This window comes from Periplaneta americana, chromosome 12 (genome assembly GCF_040183065.1).
Source record: "Periplaneta americana isolate PAMFEO1 chromosome 12, P.americana_PAMFEO1_priV1, whole genome shotgun sequence".
NCBI lineage: Eukaryota > Metazoa > Arthropoda > Insecta > Blattodea > Blattidae > Periplaneta > Periplaneta americana.
The window spans coordinates 52,586,697-52,606,647 of record NC_091128.1 but is presented as its reverse complement, the minus strand read 5'-3'; the positions used below and the strand labels follow the sequence as shown (position 1 = coordinate 52,606,647).

The 19,951-nt window shown below is 35.4% G+C and overlaps 1 protein-coding gene across 4 annotated transcripts in view; it reads left to right on the top strand.

Annotated features, from left to right (window-relative positions):
• The window catches only part of Axn (protein axin), a 223,961-nt gene extending 209,830 nt beyond the window's left edge, over positions 1 to 14,131 (top strand). For 3 of the 4 annotated variants that reach the window (XM_069841327.1, XM_069841324.1, XM_069841326.1), the window contains 2 exons: positions 21 to 287; positions 8,839 to 11,580. In XM_069841327.1, coding sequence (XP_069697428.1) covers positions 21 to 287; positions 8,839 to 8,965 — 394 coding nt within the window. In that variant the 3' untranslated portion in view covers positions 8,966 to 11,580. Of the gene's footprint in view, positions 1 to 20; positions 288 to 8,838; positions 11,581 to 11,612 lie in introns of those variants that run through there. The other variant, XM_069841325.1, reaches the window with a different exon arrangement.
• The last annotated feature ends 5,820 nt before the right edge of the window (positions 14,132 to 19,951 follow it).

The window sequence follows — 19,951 nt, the reverse complement described above, 5'->3', positions numbered from 1 at the left end:
CTGATTTTATTTTCCACTAGATTTGGCACATCTTCCTCAAAAGCTGTGGGTACAACAGTGCACACTTCCATAGACGCTCCAGTATCTGGCCAGTCAACATTGCGCAAAAGTGGACGAGGAGGCCGCAGTTCCTTACCTAGCGCTCCTACTTGTGTAGAGGGCTCAGAGTTTACTACAGTGGTATTCTCATTCTGTGATGAGCAGTTCCCGTATCGCACCAAGATTCCTGGACGGCCTGTCACACTTCGGCAGTTCAAGGAATATTTGCCCAAGAAAGGCAGCTATCGGTAAGACATCCTCTGTTACATGTTACAGTAGCATGGAGTAGAGCTGTGCTAGATCAACCATAAGCTCTTCAGCCTCAGTGGTTCCAACTTTTATTTACTCAGTTTTCCAGGCTTCCTGCTAATGGCATCATCATCAACTGCTCAACATACCAACCAACATATTTATATTTTTAATACTATCTATATATACGTCCCACGCCGTGACATCGCGGTCTAAGGCATCCCGCCTAGGACTCGTGTTACAGAATACGCACTGATTCGAGTCCTCATGGGGAAAAAATTTTCTCATGAAATTTCGGCCAGTGTATGGGACCAGTGCCCACCCAGCATCGTGAAGCATTTGGGAAGCTATGATAGGTAGCGAAATCCAGTTGCGCATACCAGCTATAATGGCTGAGGGAATCATCGTGCTAACCACACAGTACCTCCATTCTGGTTTGATGATCGTCCACCTCTGCTTCGGCATGTGGGCGTGAGACCAGCAGCCGGCTGGTCGGTCTAGGCCCTTCATGGGCTGTAATGCCACGGATTATTATTATCTATATAAACAATGTGGTTCAGAACTTATGTTACAGAAGAATATGACAGATAAACAAACATTATTTATTAGTTAGCATTGTCTTTCACCAGTACGGTGCTAGAATTGTTTTAGTGTTGAGTAGACAACCATTTATGTAAGGACCAGTGACAGTGTATAGTACTGTGCAAAATTAAGAAGACCTCGACATGGTCTACTGCTGTGGCATACATGAGGACCTTCACATTGCTTGAAATGACTTTATAGCTTGCTACCTTACTTAATAATAGCTTTTGTTTAGATTCTGAAACATTACTCTCTCTTTTATCTTCTCTAGTAATGGGCGTACATTAAATAACATGTTAGTTGTCATTTTTACAACAGTGAAAGGATTTTTCAGTCTGGTTTTTCGAATCAACCTCATCCACTCATCTGGTATGTAAATATAAGATTTTTTGTATTTTTTTTTTCTTCTCAATTAGACCGAAATCACGATCACAGAGAAGATATGTGTGCCATCATACCTAATATTTATGTTTGAACTGTACAGTCCACTATCTTTTGATTTACAAAGTTTTCCATGGTCATCAACATTGATAACATTTTTCTGTAAAGAATGCGTAATGAAGATGTCAAGACGAATTGTTAACATAATAACTTACTAAATTTTTTATAATTTTAATCATAGTCTAGTCTGATATAATCTAAAATAGAGTTTAGAAGCATTTCTTAATATCCATAAACCTCATCACAAATCACGTTTTAATGTGCAAGTTGGCTATCCTGTTTGGTTACTTTTCTTTGGGGATAGACCAGGCGTGCACAAAGTTTGCCCTCTCTGAGCTGGCTCACAGCTCATGAACGGAATGCAGATATTAGCTGCGCTCTGTATAAGGGTGGACTGGAAGAAGGGGTGATCTCGTACAAAATATACACAAAAGGAAGTACTAGTACGAGTGTTTATGAAATGAATTCCCGTTCAGTGTTTGCAAAACTATCTTGGGCTATTATTAATTAATAAAGAAATATTTATTTTACAGAAATAATAGAAATTCTATAGCTACTTAAATGTACAATATCATTTTGTTATATTTTTATTTATCGGTACATGAAAACGGGGTTTTATGCTGTTGGCAGCTGAAAGGAACAGTAGCCTACTGATCATAATGAAACATCAGTTACAGATGTTCGATGTCTGCCTTTATTAAAGTTGATTATGGAAAACAGTTGCTCACAAATATAAATATTGAGCCAAACATAGCAATCATTTTCACAGCCAGCCTGTGTAGTCGTGGATATTATTGCTAATGTTTAGTCTTGTAAAACTCAACCAGGCTAGTAGTATTATTCAAACAATTTTTAGCCCTTAGGTCACATTTGAAGATCAATAAGTTCGAGCTGTAAATCATTAAATGTTATGTTCCGTCTTTTAGATTCCTCCATACTGTACTATGGCAGTAGGTAAGCAACGTGAAATGGTTACTGAGAATAGGCCTACACACTGCACTTCACTAGATAGCTGAGTGGTCGTTTCCCTCTCTTCTACCTATAGCAAGTCTATGTCATTCTGACATATCTTCCTTTCCGTTTTGGCGAGCGGTAAACACAGCTCTCCCACTCCGTGCGCGCTCATTGAGCGCTGTTTGTGCAGGTATGAGATAGAAAATTTATGCACACTACAGAAAGACCAGAGCAATTAACACAAGAACTTCGATGGGATATATTTAGCCTCAACGAGGCTTCCTGACGTAAAAACTCTCATAAATAGTTAATATCCATTGCAACTAAGAGATGGCAGCATTAATCAGAAAATTTTAGATTTTGAGTGTTAGATCGTTTTTGCGCACATGTCTTCATATGGAAATGTGCAACCATCATTAATATACCTGACTAGCCGAGGAGCAGAGCTGTAGCAGGGTTTCCTAGCAAAGCGTCTGCACAAGTTAGGAGTATACCTTCAACCATCCTGCCCTCTATGTGACAGAGGAGGAAATTGATGTTATGTCCAGCACTAAATAAAACCACTGTAACCCAGAGATACTGGGAAGCTAGAGACCGATTTAAAGGCTAATGACTGTTGTCAAAATTCCTGTCATTTGTTTAAATAAATATTTCTAAAAGACTATTTACAACTACATATTTTTACTTTCTCATTATATTAGAAAGTACAGAAAGAGTATCAAGATGATAAAATAAACTCGAGTCAGAAACTTCACATGTAAGTTTTTACTAATTAAGTAATTGAATATAAAATAATGTAAAGTTCAGTATACAAAAATAATTCATTTATTTAAACAAATATGCGTTTTCAAATATTATTTAGGCAACAGTATTATGTATTCCTTTATATATAAAGTAGGTCAATATCTAATGCTCTTGCTTTAACAATCGAGTTATTTTCCCTCTTGCTTCCCTGTATTTAGATGTACGACTTTTATTTTGTTGAAGTGCTTCACATTGTGTTAAATGATTCATATTCATTTCTTTTCGTTGAGAATACAATACTGTATTTGCTCGCGTATTTTGTGCACCCTCATTTTTAAGGGATTATTTTGAACTTTATTTTTGCTCCGTGTATTTTGCGCACACATTTTACGTACATATTTTTTTCAGTGTAGTAGGGATTTTCCTTCCCTACAGTCCATCGTAGGTCCTTCACCAGTAACTGAAGTACCTGCTTCAGAAAGAAACCCCAAAGTCCCGCTACTTTAACAATGCTTGTCCTTGGTAGAGACAACTTACCGGCATAGAAAATTAACCCTACCGTAAATACTTACCTATACATATACTAATTGAGATAAACTCAGAACAGGACCTCCTATTTTAAAAATCCTCATATTTTACGCACCCCAATTTTTCAGTGGCCAAAGTTAATTAAAAAGTGCGCAAATTACGCGAGCAAATACGGTACACAATTTGGAGTAGACAGACTGCCAGTTATATATAAATGTTTACCCAATCATCACTAGTAAGGAATCTGAACATGGCCACAGCAGATTTACGTGGTAGGTCAGGAATTTTTCCAATAAGAATTTTCTGTAGTATTTAATATTTGAGTCCCATACCATGGCGTCATGGTCTAAGGCATCCTGCCTGGGACTCACGTTATGGAATGCACGCTGGTTCGAGTCCTCATGGGAGAAGAAATTTTCTCATGAAATTTCGGCCAGTGTATGGGACCGGTGCTCACCCAGCATCGTGATGCACTTGAGGAGCTACAATAGGTAGCGAAACCCAGTTATGCAAACCGACTATAACAGCTGGGGGGCTCATTGTGCTAACCACACAATACCTTCATTCTGATTGGATGATCGTCCACCTCTGCTTCGGCTTGTGGCCGGCTGGTAGGTTTTGGTCCTTCGTGGGCTGTAGCACCACAGATTATTATTTAATATTTGAACATTACAATTATTTTTAATTTTATTTTAATAACTTCTTTTATGAATAATATGAAAAATTACAAATACATTAAAGGTGATATGTTACAGTTGTATGAACACTAATAAGTACAATAAGTTTATTGAAGATGTTAGTCAGACATGTTTTGGAGATGCTTCTCCATCTTCAGTGACTAATTACAACGACGATGTGGTTCAGATGTTCGAACCGTGCCCTTGCTTGGCTTAAAGGAGACTAACCTATTATTGACCTAACATGTGTGTTTCATCATTAAATATGAAAAATTACAGTTTTGGTTTTTATATAAAGTAGAAGTATCTGTTTATGAGTTGCTATATAACATGATAGTAAAACTAAATGTGCAATGTTTGTAAAATTAAAATCTGTAGTTTAAATCAGTGGTTCTCAAACTTTTTTAAGATTGTACCCCTTAGCCATGACTAAAAATTTAATGTACCCCCATGATAATGTTTTCCTAAATGACAGGTTGAAAAAAATACGACTACATGCCAAACTGTTATTAAAGCAGTTTTTAATTTATAACGGACATATCTTTCAAATACAATGTAATTAATAAGAAAAGATTGTGAAAAGAGACATAAATTTAGTAACACATCACAACCTGAGTGTTCGTGTCAGTATAAAGTTTTGTGCAATAATAATAATGTATGAAAGTTTACAAGACACTAATGTTGTTAGCCTTAAAATAAAATGCAGTAATAACTAAGAATGAATGTTGTCAATCCTACTTCTTCAGATTATGATTCATCAAAGTTTTCAGTGAGATAGGTGAGCCTGCATGGCTTAACACAGTCTTCTGATGTCTGGTTGTCCAGTTGGAAGTCTCAAGCAGAGGTCCACTTCCAAATTCAGCACACCATGGATGGAAAACCACTCTCAAATAGGTTATGTTGTTGAAAATGGTATCATAAACTTCAGAGCATGGTCAGTGATATAAGGAAACTAGTCCAGTTTCTGTATCCAAAAGTTTGTCAAAGATGTTTTCTTGAATCTGGATTTGAGGGTTTCATCACAGGACAGTTCAATAATTTATTCTTTTTCTTTCGTTGGAAAGGAGTCTGGCAGACTGGCGGTTTCCACTGCACAGAAAGGATCTCGCATCCAGAATTCGTCTCAATTCTCAGCAAAATATTCACCAAAGTCTGCAGTCATACCCAGACAATGTACTTTGATGTCATTCATCACAGAACCATGAAGCTGAAGTTCATTTTCTTCCACAAAATTTTCCAAGAAAGGAAAGAATGTCAGTTGTCCATTCACAACTTCTTGTGTAGCAAATTGAACTTTCTTTTTTAGAGTTTTTATTTGTCATGAACCATGAAGGGTGTTGTGTCTTTTCTCTGCATACCTTTATTCAGTTTATTTGCCTGCTGGAAGATGTCAGCCAAAAAAGCTATGTTCATTTCCCATTTCTTCACATAAGATAGAAAATAATCTGGAATTGCCTGCTTTTGATTTTAACAATCTTCACTGCTTCTGCCAATACAATTTTTATATTGTTTGGACATTTTTTGGCAACTAGAGCTTACAATGAACGAATTTTGCCTGTGGTGCAACCTATTTGATCTGGGAAGCCATACCACTATGCTTGCCAGTTGTAGCACGTCCACCATCAGTGCAAACTCAAACGCACTTCTTCCAGTCTGTACTATGCTGAGTTACAAAGGCATCAAGAATGTCAAATATCACCAGTACTGTGGTCCTACCTGAAGCTCCTTGCAGAAGAGAAAATCCTCTGTCACAGCTGAGGTTGAATCAGTATATCTAACAAATGCTAGCAATTGCGCCATATTAGTGCAATCTGTACTCTCGTCCAGCTGAATAGTATAGTATTTTGTGGACTACAGTTTGCTGATGAGTTGCTCTTCCAAATCAATAGCCATACTTAAGATCATGCGAGAGACAGTGTCATTAGATAAAGGGATAAAATTCACCTGATTTGCTTGTTTTTCACCAACAACACATGCCACCATGTCTTTAAAAGCAGGCAGTAAATATAATTATTTCACCATCTGTGTGGGGTTTTCCAGCCTTTCCTATTCTCGAATTGATTTTGAATAATGCTTCAAGGCCATTCTTATTCAGAGATGAAATAGGGACAATTTTTTGTTTGCCAGATTTTATTTCAGCTTCCTTTCTCTTAAAAAACTCAAGAGGATTACTTTTCAGATTCTCATGTTTTGTATGTAAATGTCTTTTTAGTAAATATGGCTTCATTGAATTGTTGGAAAGGGTCTCAAGACAAACAACACATAGAGGTGTTGGTACTGACTCAGTTCCTGCATACGAAAATCCTAAAGACAAGTATTGAGGATCACATTTTCTGACCTTATGCTGACATTTCTGCTGTTGACTAGTTGTAAGCGAAGAAGATATAGCTTCGATTGAAGCAGCAATTTGATCACAATCATTATTTTTACGAATGATAAGCTCACTTTCAGATTCCAGTATTTGACTTTTAACAGGCCCACTTTGTTTGATTAACCACTTATCTATCTTACTTAATATGAGAAAAGGATTAAAGAGGATTAAAGCCACTGTGTTAAAAACTAAGAAGATTCACAAAAAGTATTCCTGCACTCTAGCCTATTTTCCTTGAAAGTTACAAGATTACAAGCTGTGGCTCCTGAAACAATTGCTAGATAAACATAGGTTTCCCAGCTTTGAAATATCAAGCCTCCTAGAACAATTGCCACTGTGTTAAAAACTAAGAAAATCCACAAAAATTATTCTTGCACTCTATTTTCCTTGAAAGTTACAAGCTTACAAGCTGCGGCTCCTGAAACATTTGCTAGATAAACACAGGTTTCCCAACTTTGAAATATCAGCCTCCTGGAACAATTGCCACTGTGTTAAAAACTAAGAAAATCCACAAAAAGTATTCATAATCATAATCATTTATTACATCCACTGATCAGATACATGATATGGGACATGTCATATTTACAACTAATAATTAATTACATAATATACATAAAATTAATAACTATAATTAAATGCAACACAAATTCAAATATACAAAACTTGGAACTTGATTGAAGAAAACTACAGGTCGGTTGATTTCGGCTATAAGTCCCATCTGTAGTATGTCTTGAAGTCAGGAGTCAATTTCAACCATCGCGTCTTTCATGAGAAGACATCCTTCTCGAAGTCAGGATCTGGAAAAGAAGTAAGATATTTTGAAGTAAGGCATTCTTTTTCTATTCAGTTATGACAATTTTCAATAAATTCGTTCATACTGTAAAAGCAGTTTTTGATTAAAATTTTATAAAGAGCTTTCTTAAATTTCTGATGTCCAGATATTTCTTTAAGATAATTTGGTAGGCTATTGTACATAAGAAGACCAGCATGAATGACACTGTTTTTATATAGAGTTGTGTTAAAACTTTCAATAAAAATATTATCTTTATTTCTTGTATTGTACTGGTGTGTGTCTGAATTTGTAGGAAAGCTATGCAAATTAGAGTGGTAGAGGGTTGGTACGTTAAACCAAAGGTCCCGGGTTCGATACCCGGCTCCGGAACAATTTTTCCCTCGAAATTATTCAAATCAACTTTACAGGGAGTTATACCTGAAATCTTGATTTGCATAATACACGTCACTGTTCGTTAACAGAAAACCACAATTTAAGTCACACAGAGTTAGTGTGCACTCGAAGTTGGTTGCTTGACGGTTGTCAGCCCACTTTGAGGTCTGTGGATATAGAGGGAAAAATTGGATCGGTGTCGGTTAGAGTTCCCGGGTAGCTCAGTGGTAGAGCATTGGTACGTTAAACCAAAGGTCCCGGGTTCGATACCCGGCTCCAGAACAGTTTTTCCCTCGAAATTATTCAAATCAACTTTACAGGGAGTTATACCTGAAATCTTGATTTGCTATGCAAATTATATTTGATAAAATTTAAGGTTTCATAAATATAAATACAGGGTAATGGCAAGATATGTAATTTTTTTAAGAATGGTCTGCAGCTGGTAGTTTGAGACACTTGAACTATGGCTCTAATAGCTCTCTTTTGTAGTTTAAATATTTGGATTGCATTGGGTGAATTACCCCAAAAGATTATACCATATGTTAGGATAGAGTGAAAGTATGCAAAGTACAATGTGCGAGCAGATTCGATAGATGATGCTCTTATTAGAAATCGCAAGGCAAAGCATCACCTGAGACAGCCTAACATCTATATAACCCACGACTTTCTGTCCAGACACCACTTCCCTGAAGATGGCTGCAGAGATAGCAGTTGAAAACTTGGAACATTCCAAAATTTTAACTCGGCTGATATCCCGTGAAAACATATTAGCGAGTTGTTACATAAACACAGGTTTCCCAACTTTGAAAATGCATGATCTTCGTAAACACTTGCTAGAGTGATGATTTTTTCTCTTGAAAGCTGCTTGCATATCCCCTAAATATCATGCGCGTACTCCTGGGAGATACACATACCACGGTTTGGTTTAAATTATTACTTTAAAGATTTAAATTCATAGGGGAGTGGATTTTCTATGTGTAATAGATGTAGCCCATACATAGACTATTACAAATCATATCCTTGTAGAATTAATGGTAGGCTATGCCATGTTATAATAAAATTAATGATGACACTGTTCTTCAACATAGGTACTTCTTCAAGACAGAATGTGATGACCTGGACACTAGAGTGATTCAAGAGGAAATAACGGATGACAACGAGGTTCTGCCATTGTGGGAAGGAAAGATAATGGCACAGGTGAAACCAGTTGAGTGAAAGAAGAGCGGGTCGTTGTTGTTTATAACCATCAGGTGCGAAACGTGTGCCTTTTTCTCTCTCTTTTTTTTTTTTCCTCAAAGTGTACGTGTTCCTGTAAACTTCTTAACGATATATATTTTTTCTGTAGTACAACTATTTACAAGTGGGGAGTGCGTTGGCTTGATGGAACTTGTCAACAGACTAATCTCCATTCTGCAAAGATAAACACTGATGGCAGCTCCATCTTAAACAATCTTGTGTGGAATTGTAATTATTTCGAGTCTTGATTAGTAACGAGTACATGCAAACCATTGTTTGGTTCACTTTTATTTTATTTGTCTGCTGAATTTAATTTTATATTTATAATGAGGGACAGTACATACAAGTTGAATGCAGCTGTTGTACAGTGTGCTGTACTGTCATATTTGTTTATTTTGTACGTCTCGATTGGTACTGGTGAATTCCAGTTTGTTCTATTTGCGAGAATGTTTTTTGACAATCGAGAAGATCTTGCTGGATGACAGATTTGACAGTAAACCTTTATAATCTAATGTTTCTATTGGAGACAAAAAGTATAAAACATTATTAACAGTAGATTGCAAAGGGTTAAGAAAACCGAAACAACACACCTATATTATATAGGTCAGTTCTGCTAACGAAACACTTGTCACATTCATAACCTTTACATTATGAGTTTCTCATTTAGGGTCATTAACTTTTTTGCTAATCAGATGTCTTCCATATACTGTAGTAGTCAAATAAAGATCAAAACATTAAATGGTAATAAATCTTAAATAATGATAAATAGACTGTTCCATGTCTATCAAATGGAAATTAATTTTATAATAATTTTGGCCTAGAAATGGTTTCTGTCGATCTATTTTGGTGACCTTCGGACAACAAAGTGTCCAGAAGATTCATACAAGAGTAGGCCTAAACAAATAGGAACATTATTGCCTAATCAACACTAAGAAAGGATATCTTCAATATACATGCGATTCAGTGATTAACAAAATCAGAAAAGATGTGGCCAACCATCCCACAGGATGGAATTGATGAAACTACAGATGCGGAAGGGGGATTGACAAACTGAGTCCAGATGCACCACCGAGCCTCCATTTGTCGGTGACAAAGCAACTAGAGAAAGTGAATGTTGAAACAGTATTGCAAAATTTGTGAACAATTCTTTTCTTAAGTACTAACTTAATTTACTTGTGATTTATGATTTCTTAAGGTAACTGTTCAGTAATTTGGTATTTGGCTTTATTTCTATTATAGGCTATGTATGCAATATCTAACTTAATTTCTACAATTTACTACACGCTCCAAAATAAGAGAGATGATTCTGCAAAAAACATTTCTCAGTATATTCAACGTACACATGTATTCTAAATTTGGCACACAGTAGGGAGTGGTTAGGAAACATTTGTAAAATCACAATAATCAGAGGAACTTAACACTTTACAAGTTTTAATCTTACTGAACATGTATACTGTATAAACTATTTTCCATAAATAGGCATTTCACCAACTGAAAAGTTTAAAAATTGCTATTAGTGTTTATGGCTAAGAATGTATTAATTTTATATTTTTTCATACCCCAACTAATATTTTAGATCAGTATTTGAAGAAGTAATCACTTACTATCTCATTTATTGCAACCCAATTCAAAATACACAAATCTATACACTAAATATGTTTGAAATTTATAATTTTTATTGCTTATTGTTTCGTTTTGAGTAAATATTTTAGCAATCTGGTATTTGAATAATTTTGGCCAGGTTAAACAGAATGTCATTGTTTTAATTTCTTCTCCTCTTTACTCTCTATTTGTGTAAAATTATATTACAGTAACAATTCATTGACATCTTTTTGCCGAAATCACTGTTACAAAATATCGAATGTCGTGTAATATCCAATTTGTTCAATTTAAATAGTGAAAAATAGATCTCTGGAACTATTGTTATCTCACTGTTAAAGTTGAAGGTTTTATTTCTGATCAACGTAATATTTTTCATTATATAAATATCCATTTGACTTGACTAGTGTTTCACAAAATCTTCTTTTGCTATTGTGTTACGCATTCGTACTGTTGCACTGTTGTCCAGCAAGATATCCTTTGTGCAATGCTGGGAGGAGGCCGTTGTATTTTATTACAGCATGCCACATTGTGTGCGTGGTTATTAAAATAAAGCAGGCATGTGTAACAAGTAGAGTCTAGAACTATAATTTATATATGAAAATCATGTCTTCATGTGGTATTACTGTATATTATGTTTTTGTTACACCCATATGGATTCAGTTATTGAAATTAGTTTTGGAAATATTTGTAAAAAGAGAAACATCTCCTGAATGTGAACCCGTAAGTACTCCAGTATTTCAAGTAATGAAGGAAATTCCATAATTAAACTGCTTTTTTTTATCATTTTGTATTATTTTCGTGGATAACTGGAGGCTAGAGTGTGCCATATTTTTTTGAGAGGAATGGTGATACTGCTTTGTTTGAACACAACTTGATGCACGCAGTGTAGACCATCTCACCATGTACACGTGTACATACTGCAACTCATACATACAGTTTGTTACCATATGTGTCACTTGCTGAATTTTGCAGTAAAACTTTAAATATTAACAGCCTGGTTTGTTCCTGTGTGTTTCATTTTCAGTGTATCTTCATCTGTATTCCTGTACCATCATCTGAACATCCATATCAGAGGTCGGCTGGGCGGCACAGTCGGTACAATGCTGACTTTCTGTGCCCAAGGTTGCGGGTTCAATCCCAGCCCAGGTCGATGGCATTTAAGTGTGCTTAAATGTGACAGGCTTATGTCAGTAGATTTACTAACATGTAAAAGAACTGTAGGACAAAATTCCGGCACACTGGCGATGCTGATATAACCTCGGCAGTTGCGAACATCGTTAAATAAAACATTCCCCCCCCCCCCCCCCATATCAGAGATCCAGGTTGAAATCTTGTCAAGTTAAAGTCAAATTTGTGATGAAAAAACATTTTGAGGCAGGTTTTCACACAATACCACACCACTCTGCATGATTTTTTATGATTGGAAACTAATGTGCGATACTGGCTCACCTTTTTATGCTGATTTCAGAAATGTCCTTGTTTCTCAGAAAATTTAAAATTACTAAAATGCAATATCAATACGCGAACTATTGAACTGGGTTTAAAAATAATGTAAATTTACGAGAATTTTCAACCCAATATGTACACTTTGCAGCAAAAGGAATGAGTTGACTATTGGTCATTAGAAATGCAAAGTTATAGTGCCCTGTTCACATGTGTAAACGAATTGCTATTGAAAAAATTGCTGTGATGTTTATTTATTGAAAGTCGTCCATCTACAATGTAGTCAACCTTACGAAGCATGTGTGACATAGGAGTAAGATGTCTGTTCTTCATCATGTATGTTGTGAGTTCACTTCCCAGTACATTAACACTTTCTTTTTTGTTATTTTACTTTTTAATTGATTTATTTTAAATCTTTATGCTCGACCATGCCGAAATGTAGTAATTATACTCCTGGTAGCAGTCCTTTAATGCATGTCATTAAAGTACACGTATTCATTAAAGTTCAGGTTTTCGATTATTCTCGGATATGCAATCGAAGGATGAGGGAAACGTCATGGAGGCTGGAAATCCAATACTGTCGCAGAAGGTTATGTTCTGTTACTATAATAATTAGCGTTAATTGTAAATAATATTCAAATAAATTCAATTTGTCATCTCGTTTTACAATTCTAAATCAATTTCCAGGTTATATCAAAATTAGTTCATGTTATTCCCTAGATTACATCAAGGTCAATGACATTATTGTTCCTCGGAAAAAATCAATACTTTCGCGTCTGCGCACATCTCACAATTTACGAGCTATGCACAAGGTCACTTCCGATCTTCAGTCAGATACGAATAAAATGAATACTTTTGAATAATTTCAAGTTAGAAAATTGGTCGAGCATAAAAAGTCGTATGAAACTTGCCTATAATGGTAATTAAGACGCTCGTATGAAAATTATGAAGCTCGCGCTCGTTTCATAAACAAACATATTCGCTTCTTAATTACTATCATTATAGGCTCGTTGCATAATGTACTATTAATGACATTTTTTGATATACTTTGTTATGCCACGAACCACCTGCATCAACAACTGCCCTCATTCTGCGTGGCATGGAGTCCAAAACATTATGGACCAGGACTCCAATCACTCTGGCTCCTCTCGATGCATAATAATAAGCTGCACAAACTAGGACAATGATTTGTTGACGGAGTTGTTGCGTGTCTCATATTAAAGAGTAATGCTGAGACAGAGTGTTTCATTTACAGACAGGTGAACTGCTTAGGAGAGTTGGGGTTTGTAATTTACTGAGTTCGGGCATGTAAAGTGAGAGATGTTGCCAGATAAATCTGGCTTTGTGAGACAAATGATGGAGAAATTGTCAGACTCGAATCTTGAACTACAGTCTGATCCGTTTGGGTATGGATAATATTAATTTCTATATATATAATTTGAACTGGTAATGGAAACTACGAGAAAATGGCTGAACGGATTTTAATAAATGATTCCTCATTTTGAATCTTGGAACCCAAAGTTTTTCAGAAAAATAGTAGTTTTCAGTGAAATGTCAATTTTCCTACATCATTTTCCTATTTTACAAAATCCATCTTTCGTCAGTTTTGAGAACTAATTAATTGCATTTCAGAATAAAACAAAACACACACTACAATAAACAATAGACTATTACACAAAGGCCATGACCTGCAGGATTACTGACATATTTAGAGTTCAGATGGCTCAGATTCTTTCACATCATAATGCCAATATGTCGATCTTCATATTTTGTGTAATTTTTTGATAACGTATGAACATAATTTACAGGTCTGATTCTCTGGTCTGTAGTTTTCTGAGTACACCTGTGTATTGGATATTAAGATCTACAAAACTCAAGAATGTTTGATGACGTTACCATTAAAAATGAAATATTATTATAGTTAATGCAACACATAATGCTATATTGATGATATGAAAGTGAAAGTTTTTGGGGTTTTATATAAGTAGACGCAGTGAAAGAATATTTTATATTAGATCTTCATTTCTATAATTTACTGAGTAACGGCTATATATATATGTTACTGAAAACTATAAAATCTGGTAAAGTAACAATATTATTATTAAAAATGAAATACTTTTATAGTTATTAATCAAGTGCTGTGGGTCTTTTTCATATATTTAATGGCAGTGTGATATAGATATTTACAGTATATGTCTGATTCTCTAATTTTCCTTGGTAGTAATTGAGTCATACTTCTTACTTTAGCTGCTTCTTTAAACTACATCAAAATTAATTTCATATTTCTTTGGTTTAATCGACTACATTTGTGATCGCTGCCAAGCATATTTTGTTGTAGGGATAATAGCATGCCATTTCACTTCTTGCTACCGTGATGAGTAAGTTTACTTCCCGCAACCAACAACAAATGAAACACTGAAACTGCTAACGATTTACGATGAACAATTTTATTTAGGGTGCATATAAGATTCTACAACTCTGACATATCATTCACCTCATTTTCCGCATCTCAGCAATAGATTCCTCACACCAGCCTATATTACTGAAAATATACAGGATAATATTCATTGTTACACAAATTAATCCAGCAATATTCAGTAGATCAGTATTGTCTGAAGGAAGTGCAAAAATTACAGTTCCTAAGAAAAGACCAAAAAGTATTACTTACTGATAAAATAAGAGGCGTGCAAGATTTTGTAGTTGTTTGATCACCTCAGCAAGATCTCTTAGTTGGAAAAAGTGATTCTGCCCTCTACATTTCAGAGTAGTTCACGAAACATGCAGCTAAGTCTTTTGTTCAAAGCATGACAAACCTCACATTTTCTTAACTTTCATCTACAATCTGCAGTGACTTGAAATAACTACTGCATTACTTCCACATGAAAAACTCGCTGTTCGTCCTGACGTTGTTACTTGCGATTTCGCATTGAAACTCAAGAACTGAAGACGGATAGGTTCAAGGAAAAGTATTTGGTATAAAAAAACATTCAGAGGGAATATATTTCACTATTATGGAACCAAATAACTTTCAAAATGTCTCGTATTCATCATTGAAAATAAATCTGAACAATTTTTATTTGAACTTCTTATGGACTTAGTTTGCAGCATTTGCTGCACATGCCACTAGTATTATTATAAAGCTATTATGATAGTAGGAAAAATTTCTTGCTGGTTATATTATGATTAAAAGATGAGAGTTTTCATATATAACAATCAACAATGCATAATCTGGAAGGACAAATGAAAATCATAGATGATTAAAATGGCTACTACAAATCAACAGCGGGCACAATGTGTTCTTTGGTATGCTAAATTTGAGAGTGTTAAAAAGAGTTCAAAGGGAATTTCGACGTGAGTATGTACCTAAATACGATTCCATAATGTTGTGGTATCAAACATAATATGTAGAAACAGGTTCTGTGTTAAAGCAGCTATCTCTTGGCTTGGCCCTCAAACTCCCCAGATCTAACCCCTTCTGTCTTCTTCATGTGGGGTTTTGTTAAGTACATTGTCTATTCACAGAAACCCAAGAACATTGATGATCTGAGAGTAAAAATTACTCTAGCCTTTTCAATAAATCACCCCTCTTATGTTACAATGGACATGGGTTGAATTGCATCACCATTATGAGTTGTGCAGGATGCACAGTGGGGGTCATGTTGAGCTCTGAGGAATCTGTCATCTTTCAGTGTTGTATGCGCAAAGTTTCAACAAGTAAAATTCAATAGTAAATGTTTTAAGTTGCTTTTATTTTATCCATACCGAAACAGATCACCTTTTAGTACTATTCACTCATTTTATAGATCCATGCCATAACACTCTACGCTCTTGAAACTGATTGTATCAGGTCAGTGTAATTAATACGTGGTTTTCCTATTCATATTCGCTTTTATTAATTTTGTATTTATCTCTCTTCAGAGGCTCTGATGTATCTAAAATCAATTCTTCATTCCTTATACACTGGAGCCTCAATTTTAGGGAGGGCAAATGTCTTGTTTATTCTTTCCTTATAAGGCAGTAAAGAGTGGGAGGTGAGTGAACGAAGATGAGGTATTGGTGTACAGTTGTCTCGTAGTAGTACTGGGCGTTTTGTATTGAGTGCAACCATGCTTAAAATAAAAAAAAAATCATATTTGATGAAAACTAAGTTTGTTGTGATAAAGAGACTAAAGAAAGGCAAGTGTGGCAAGTTTAACTATAGAACTGTCCATACTAGAGAGTACATTAGCGAAGTGGAAGAGGAATATTACTGGCAACAGTGATTTTGATATTACTTCCAGTTCAGTTTTTGAAAATAGAAAAACAGTAAATAGACCAATGTTTCATGATGAGGAAACAGTTTTGTTCGAATGGTTCACTAAAGGGACGGAAAAAGGTACTCTTTTATCAGGATTGATTCTTCAAGAAAAAGCTCGGAGGTAATCCTAACTCTATCTCAGTGGTCAGACTTCCGGCCTGTCATGCAGGCAGCCTGGGTTCCAGTCCCGATCAGGTTTGGTATTTTTCATGAAAAATCCATAATGACACCTGTGGTGGACAAGGTCGCAGTTGGAGTTTTTCTCGAGGTATTGCCAACTGCAAATCAGGAAATTTGCCACTCCACCAGCATTATGTGACAATAATGAAGGGGTTTTCCAAGAAACCCATTCTCAACTAAGAAAACCATCAAAAAAGAAGGAATTTTAACCATAAGCATGTATATTGCGAAATATTTGATAATACTGATAATTACTTGGATTCACACTTTCAAGATTGTTCTAGAATTAAATTTTTGCACTTATTGCCATATGAAAAATAGACGATATACAACAAAGTTCCCTGAAATTCATTTTCAAAGTTATGAAAAGTTCTTTGATAGCATTCGACTGAAAATTGAGCTCGTTGTGATCTACATTAGTGAAGACTTTCGAAATAAAAACATAAGTGATTTGCAAAACTACTGACTAATTCAGCATTTAAAACTAGTTTCTGTCAAATCAGTCCTGTTAGTACATCTTCAGTAGAAAAGTCGTTTTCATCATTAGAGAGAACAAAAAATTATTCTCGGAATTCTATTGGGAAAGAGAGGCTATTTCATTTAGACATTATTTTTTATGAAACATGCGTACTGGAAGACTTAGAAAAAAAGGAACAATTCTTTGATGAAGTGTGGCCAAATTTGCCTTGTTGTCGTTGTTGTTACTTAAAGACGTCCCTGATGGAGTCTGACGTCTATCTAGGATATTATAGTCTTAACGCAGTTTAGTTCATGAAATGTTTATTTTTTGCTACACCAGATGTCTCTGCGATACATTTCGCTGTTCCATTTTACATCTAAGTAACGTGTCAGTGAAGGGCTTTCAGAATTTCCAGTTTGTGTGTTTAGCTTGTTTATGTATGTTTTCCATTCTGTGAATACCTCCCATATGAAAAGTTGTTGTAATCAGATGCGGGTAGTATAATCCTGAAATTTTGATCATTATTTACTGCTTCTTTGCTAAAAGGTTTGCGGCCTCGTTGCCCTCTATTTGTGCATGACCTGGAATCAGGCCAGCTTTGTATTATTTCCTTATAGTGAAATTAAATACTGTTTAATGTTAGTGATAAACCAACTTTCATAAGGGCCTGTGTTGTTATTTTGTATTTTTTGGAGTACACTTTTAGAATTAGAAAATATTAGTACATTTTTAAGTTATTTTTCTTGACATGAATAAGTGCTTGTCTGATAGCAAAGGCTTTAGCTGTAAAAATGAATGTAGCTGCAGAACGTTTATATTTTTGTTTGATGCGTAATTCGGAAGAGAATATTGCTGCCCCAGTGTCCTCAATTTGCCTTCATCCATCATTAAAAATAGATATTAAGCTTAAGATGTGAGTTTACTCATATCATACCATGCATGATATTTATCACCGGTTAAAATGTATATGATATCGATTTCACTGATGTAAATGTCTCTTGGATGAAATGGTTGTCGCCATTGCAAAAGAAAACTAGGATATTTTGGGAGTCTGATGAGATTTTGTTTCTCTTGGTGTGAAAATGACTTGGAGAGGGTTATTTTTTACTCTGTGTGGCATTGCAGAACCTCATACTGTCGTGTATATATTGCAGTTTAAGATTTAATCTGGTTCCGCAGTTAATGTAGTATCTGGCAAGGTAGTTTTTTTATTTATTTTTTTTTTTAATAATTTATTGATCGATCAGCACATTTAGAGCTATACAGGCCACTTCTAAATGAAATACAAATACAATACGTGACATAAAATTGAGGGCAGCCTAGATTGGGCTCCTCAGTGAAAAAAAAAATGTTAATAAAAATGATATACATAGGTTGGTATGATGATAAATTTTGATTATAATATGAAGTCCTTTGGAAGTCAGTTCTTGATTCTGGTGGGAAATGTGGACTTTCTTCAGAGACACTAGTTAATGGCGCCTGGAACATTTTCTAGGTTGTTATAAATCTTCTTAACTTGTGAATGATAACTGTTTGATAGTGTCAATACCAGGTTCTCTATGTAGTTGGCTGTTACGGAGAAACCAAGGAGAATTGAGTGAAATTCATAGGACTTTATTTTGAAATGACTGGATGTGTTTAATTTCACTTATTGCAGCTCCTCCACAGACTGGACAGGCGTAAAGTAGTAGAGGTCGTAATAGAGATGTGTAAAGTAGAATGCAGTTTTGTAGCTTTAGAGATGATTTCTTGTTGAGAAGCGGATATAATTTAGTGAGTCTTGAGTAGGCCAGTTTAAGTTTGTTGTTGATATGATGTTTCGGTGATAGCGATCTAAGTGCACTCCAGCTTCATCCTTTGGTTTCCACGGTATCATATTGGTTGAAAGATTTATGCATGGAGGATTAGCAGAATGACACAAATTAAATTTCATTGCTTCGCATTTGTTGTAGTTCAGTGCGATGCGCCAATTTTCAATCCAAGGCCATATGATGCTTAAGGCTTCCTGAAGGTGATTTGAGGCTATGTTAATGTTGCAATGAGTTGCATAAATAGCTGTATCGTCTGCATACATAGCAATTTGTGCAGTTGGTGTTGCAGGAATGTCCGAAGTATATACATTGAAAAATATCGGATCTAAGATAGAGCCTTGTGGAACGCCAGCACTAATGGGTCTAACAGAGGAGGAAGTACAACCCACTCTGACTGAGACTGTGTGATTTGACAAGAAATTAGTCATTATGTTGCATAGGTAGTCTGGAACACCAGACTTAGTGTAATTTGTACCAGTGAGCTTTATATCAAACTCGATCAAATGCTTGAATGAAGTCAAGAAATGCAACTACGGTGTGTTCTTTCTTTTCAAAGCCTTGTGCAGTTTGTTCATTGATACAAAGTGCTTGATGGTAGTAGAATGATTTCCACGAAAGCCAAACTGATATGGAGGTAAGTTGAAAGCTTGAAGTAGATACTTATCCAAACGTTTCAGCAGAACCTTTCAAAGATTTTGGATATAGTTGACAAAAGACTTACGGGACAGTAACTTGTTGGATTTGAAACAGATTTTCCAGGTTTATGAATTACAATAATAACAGCATGTTTCCAAATATCTGGGAAATATTCCAGACGAAGTAGAACATTGAATAATGAAGCTAAGTTTGCTAGAGCTTTACGAGTATGATACTTCAATACAAAGTTAAGGATGAGATCATATCCGGGAGATTTCTTTGTTGGAAGTTTCTGAATTATTGAGTGGATCTCATTTGGCGAGGTGAAGTTTACGGGCAATGGTGCTGAAGGATAATTACTCGGAAAATGTTCTATTTCTTCGTTGAATTCTTGATTGGGTTTGGTATGAAAGAGGCTTGAAAAGTGTCTGCAAAAAGTTCACACTTTTCATTGTCACTTGCATATTGACAACCATCTTGTTGTAAAGGTGGGATTATTCATGACTCTTTCAACACTCTCTTTGCCTCTTTCCAAA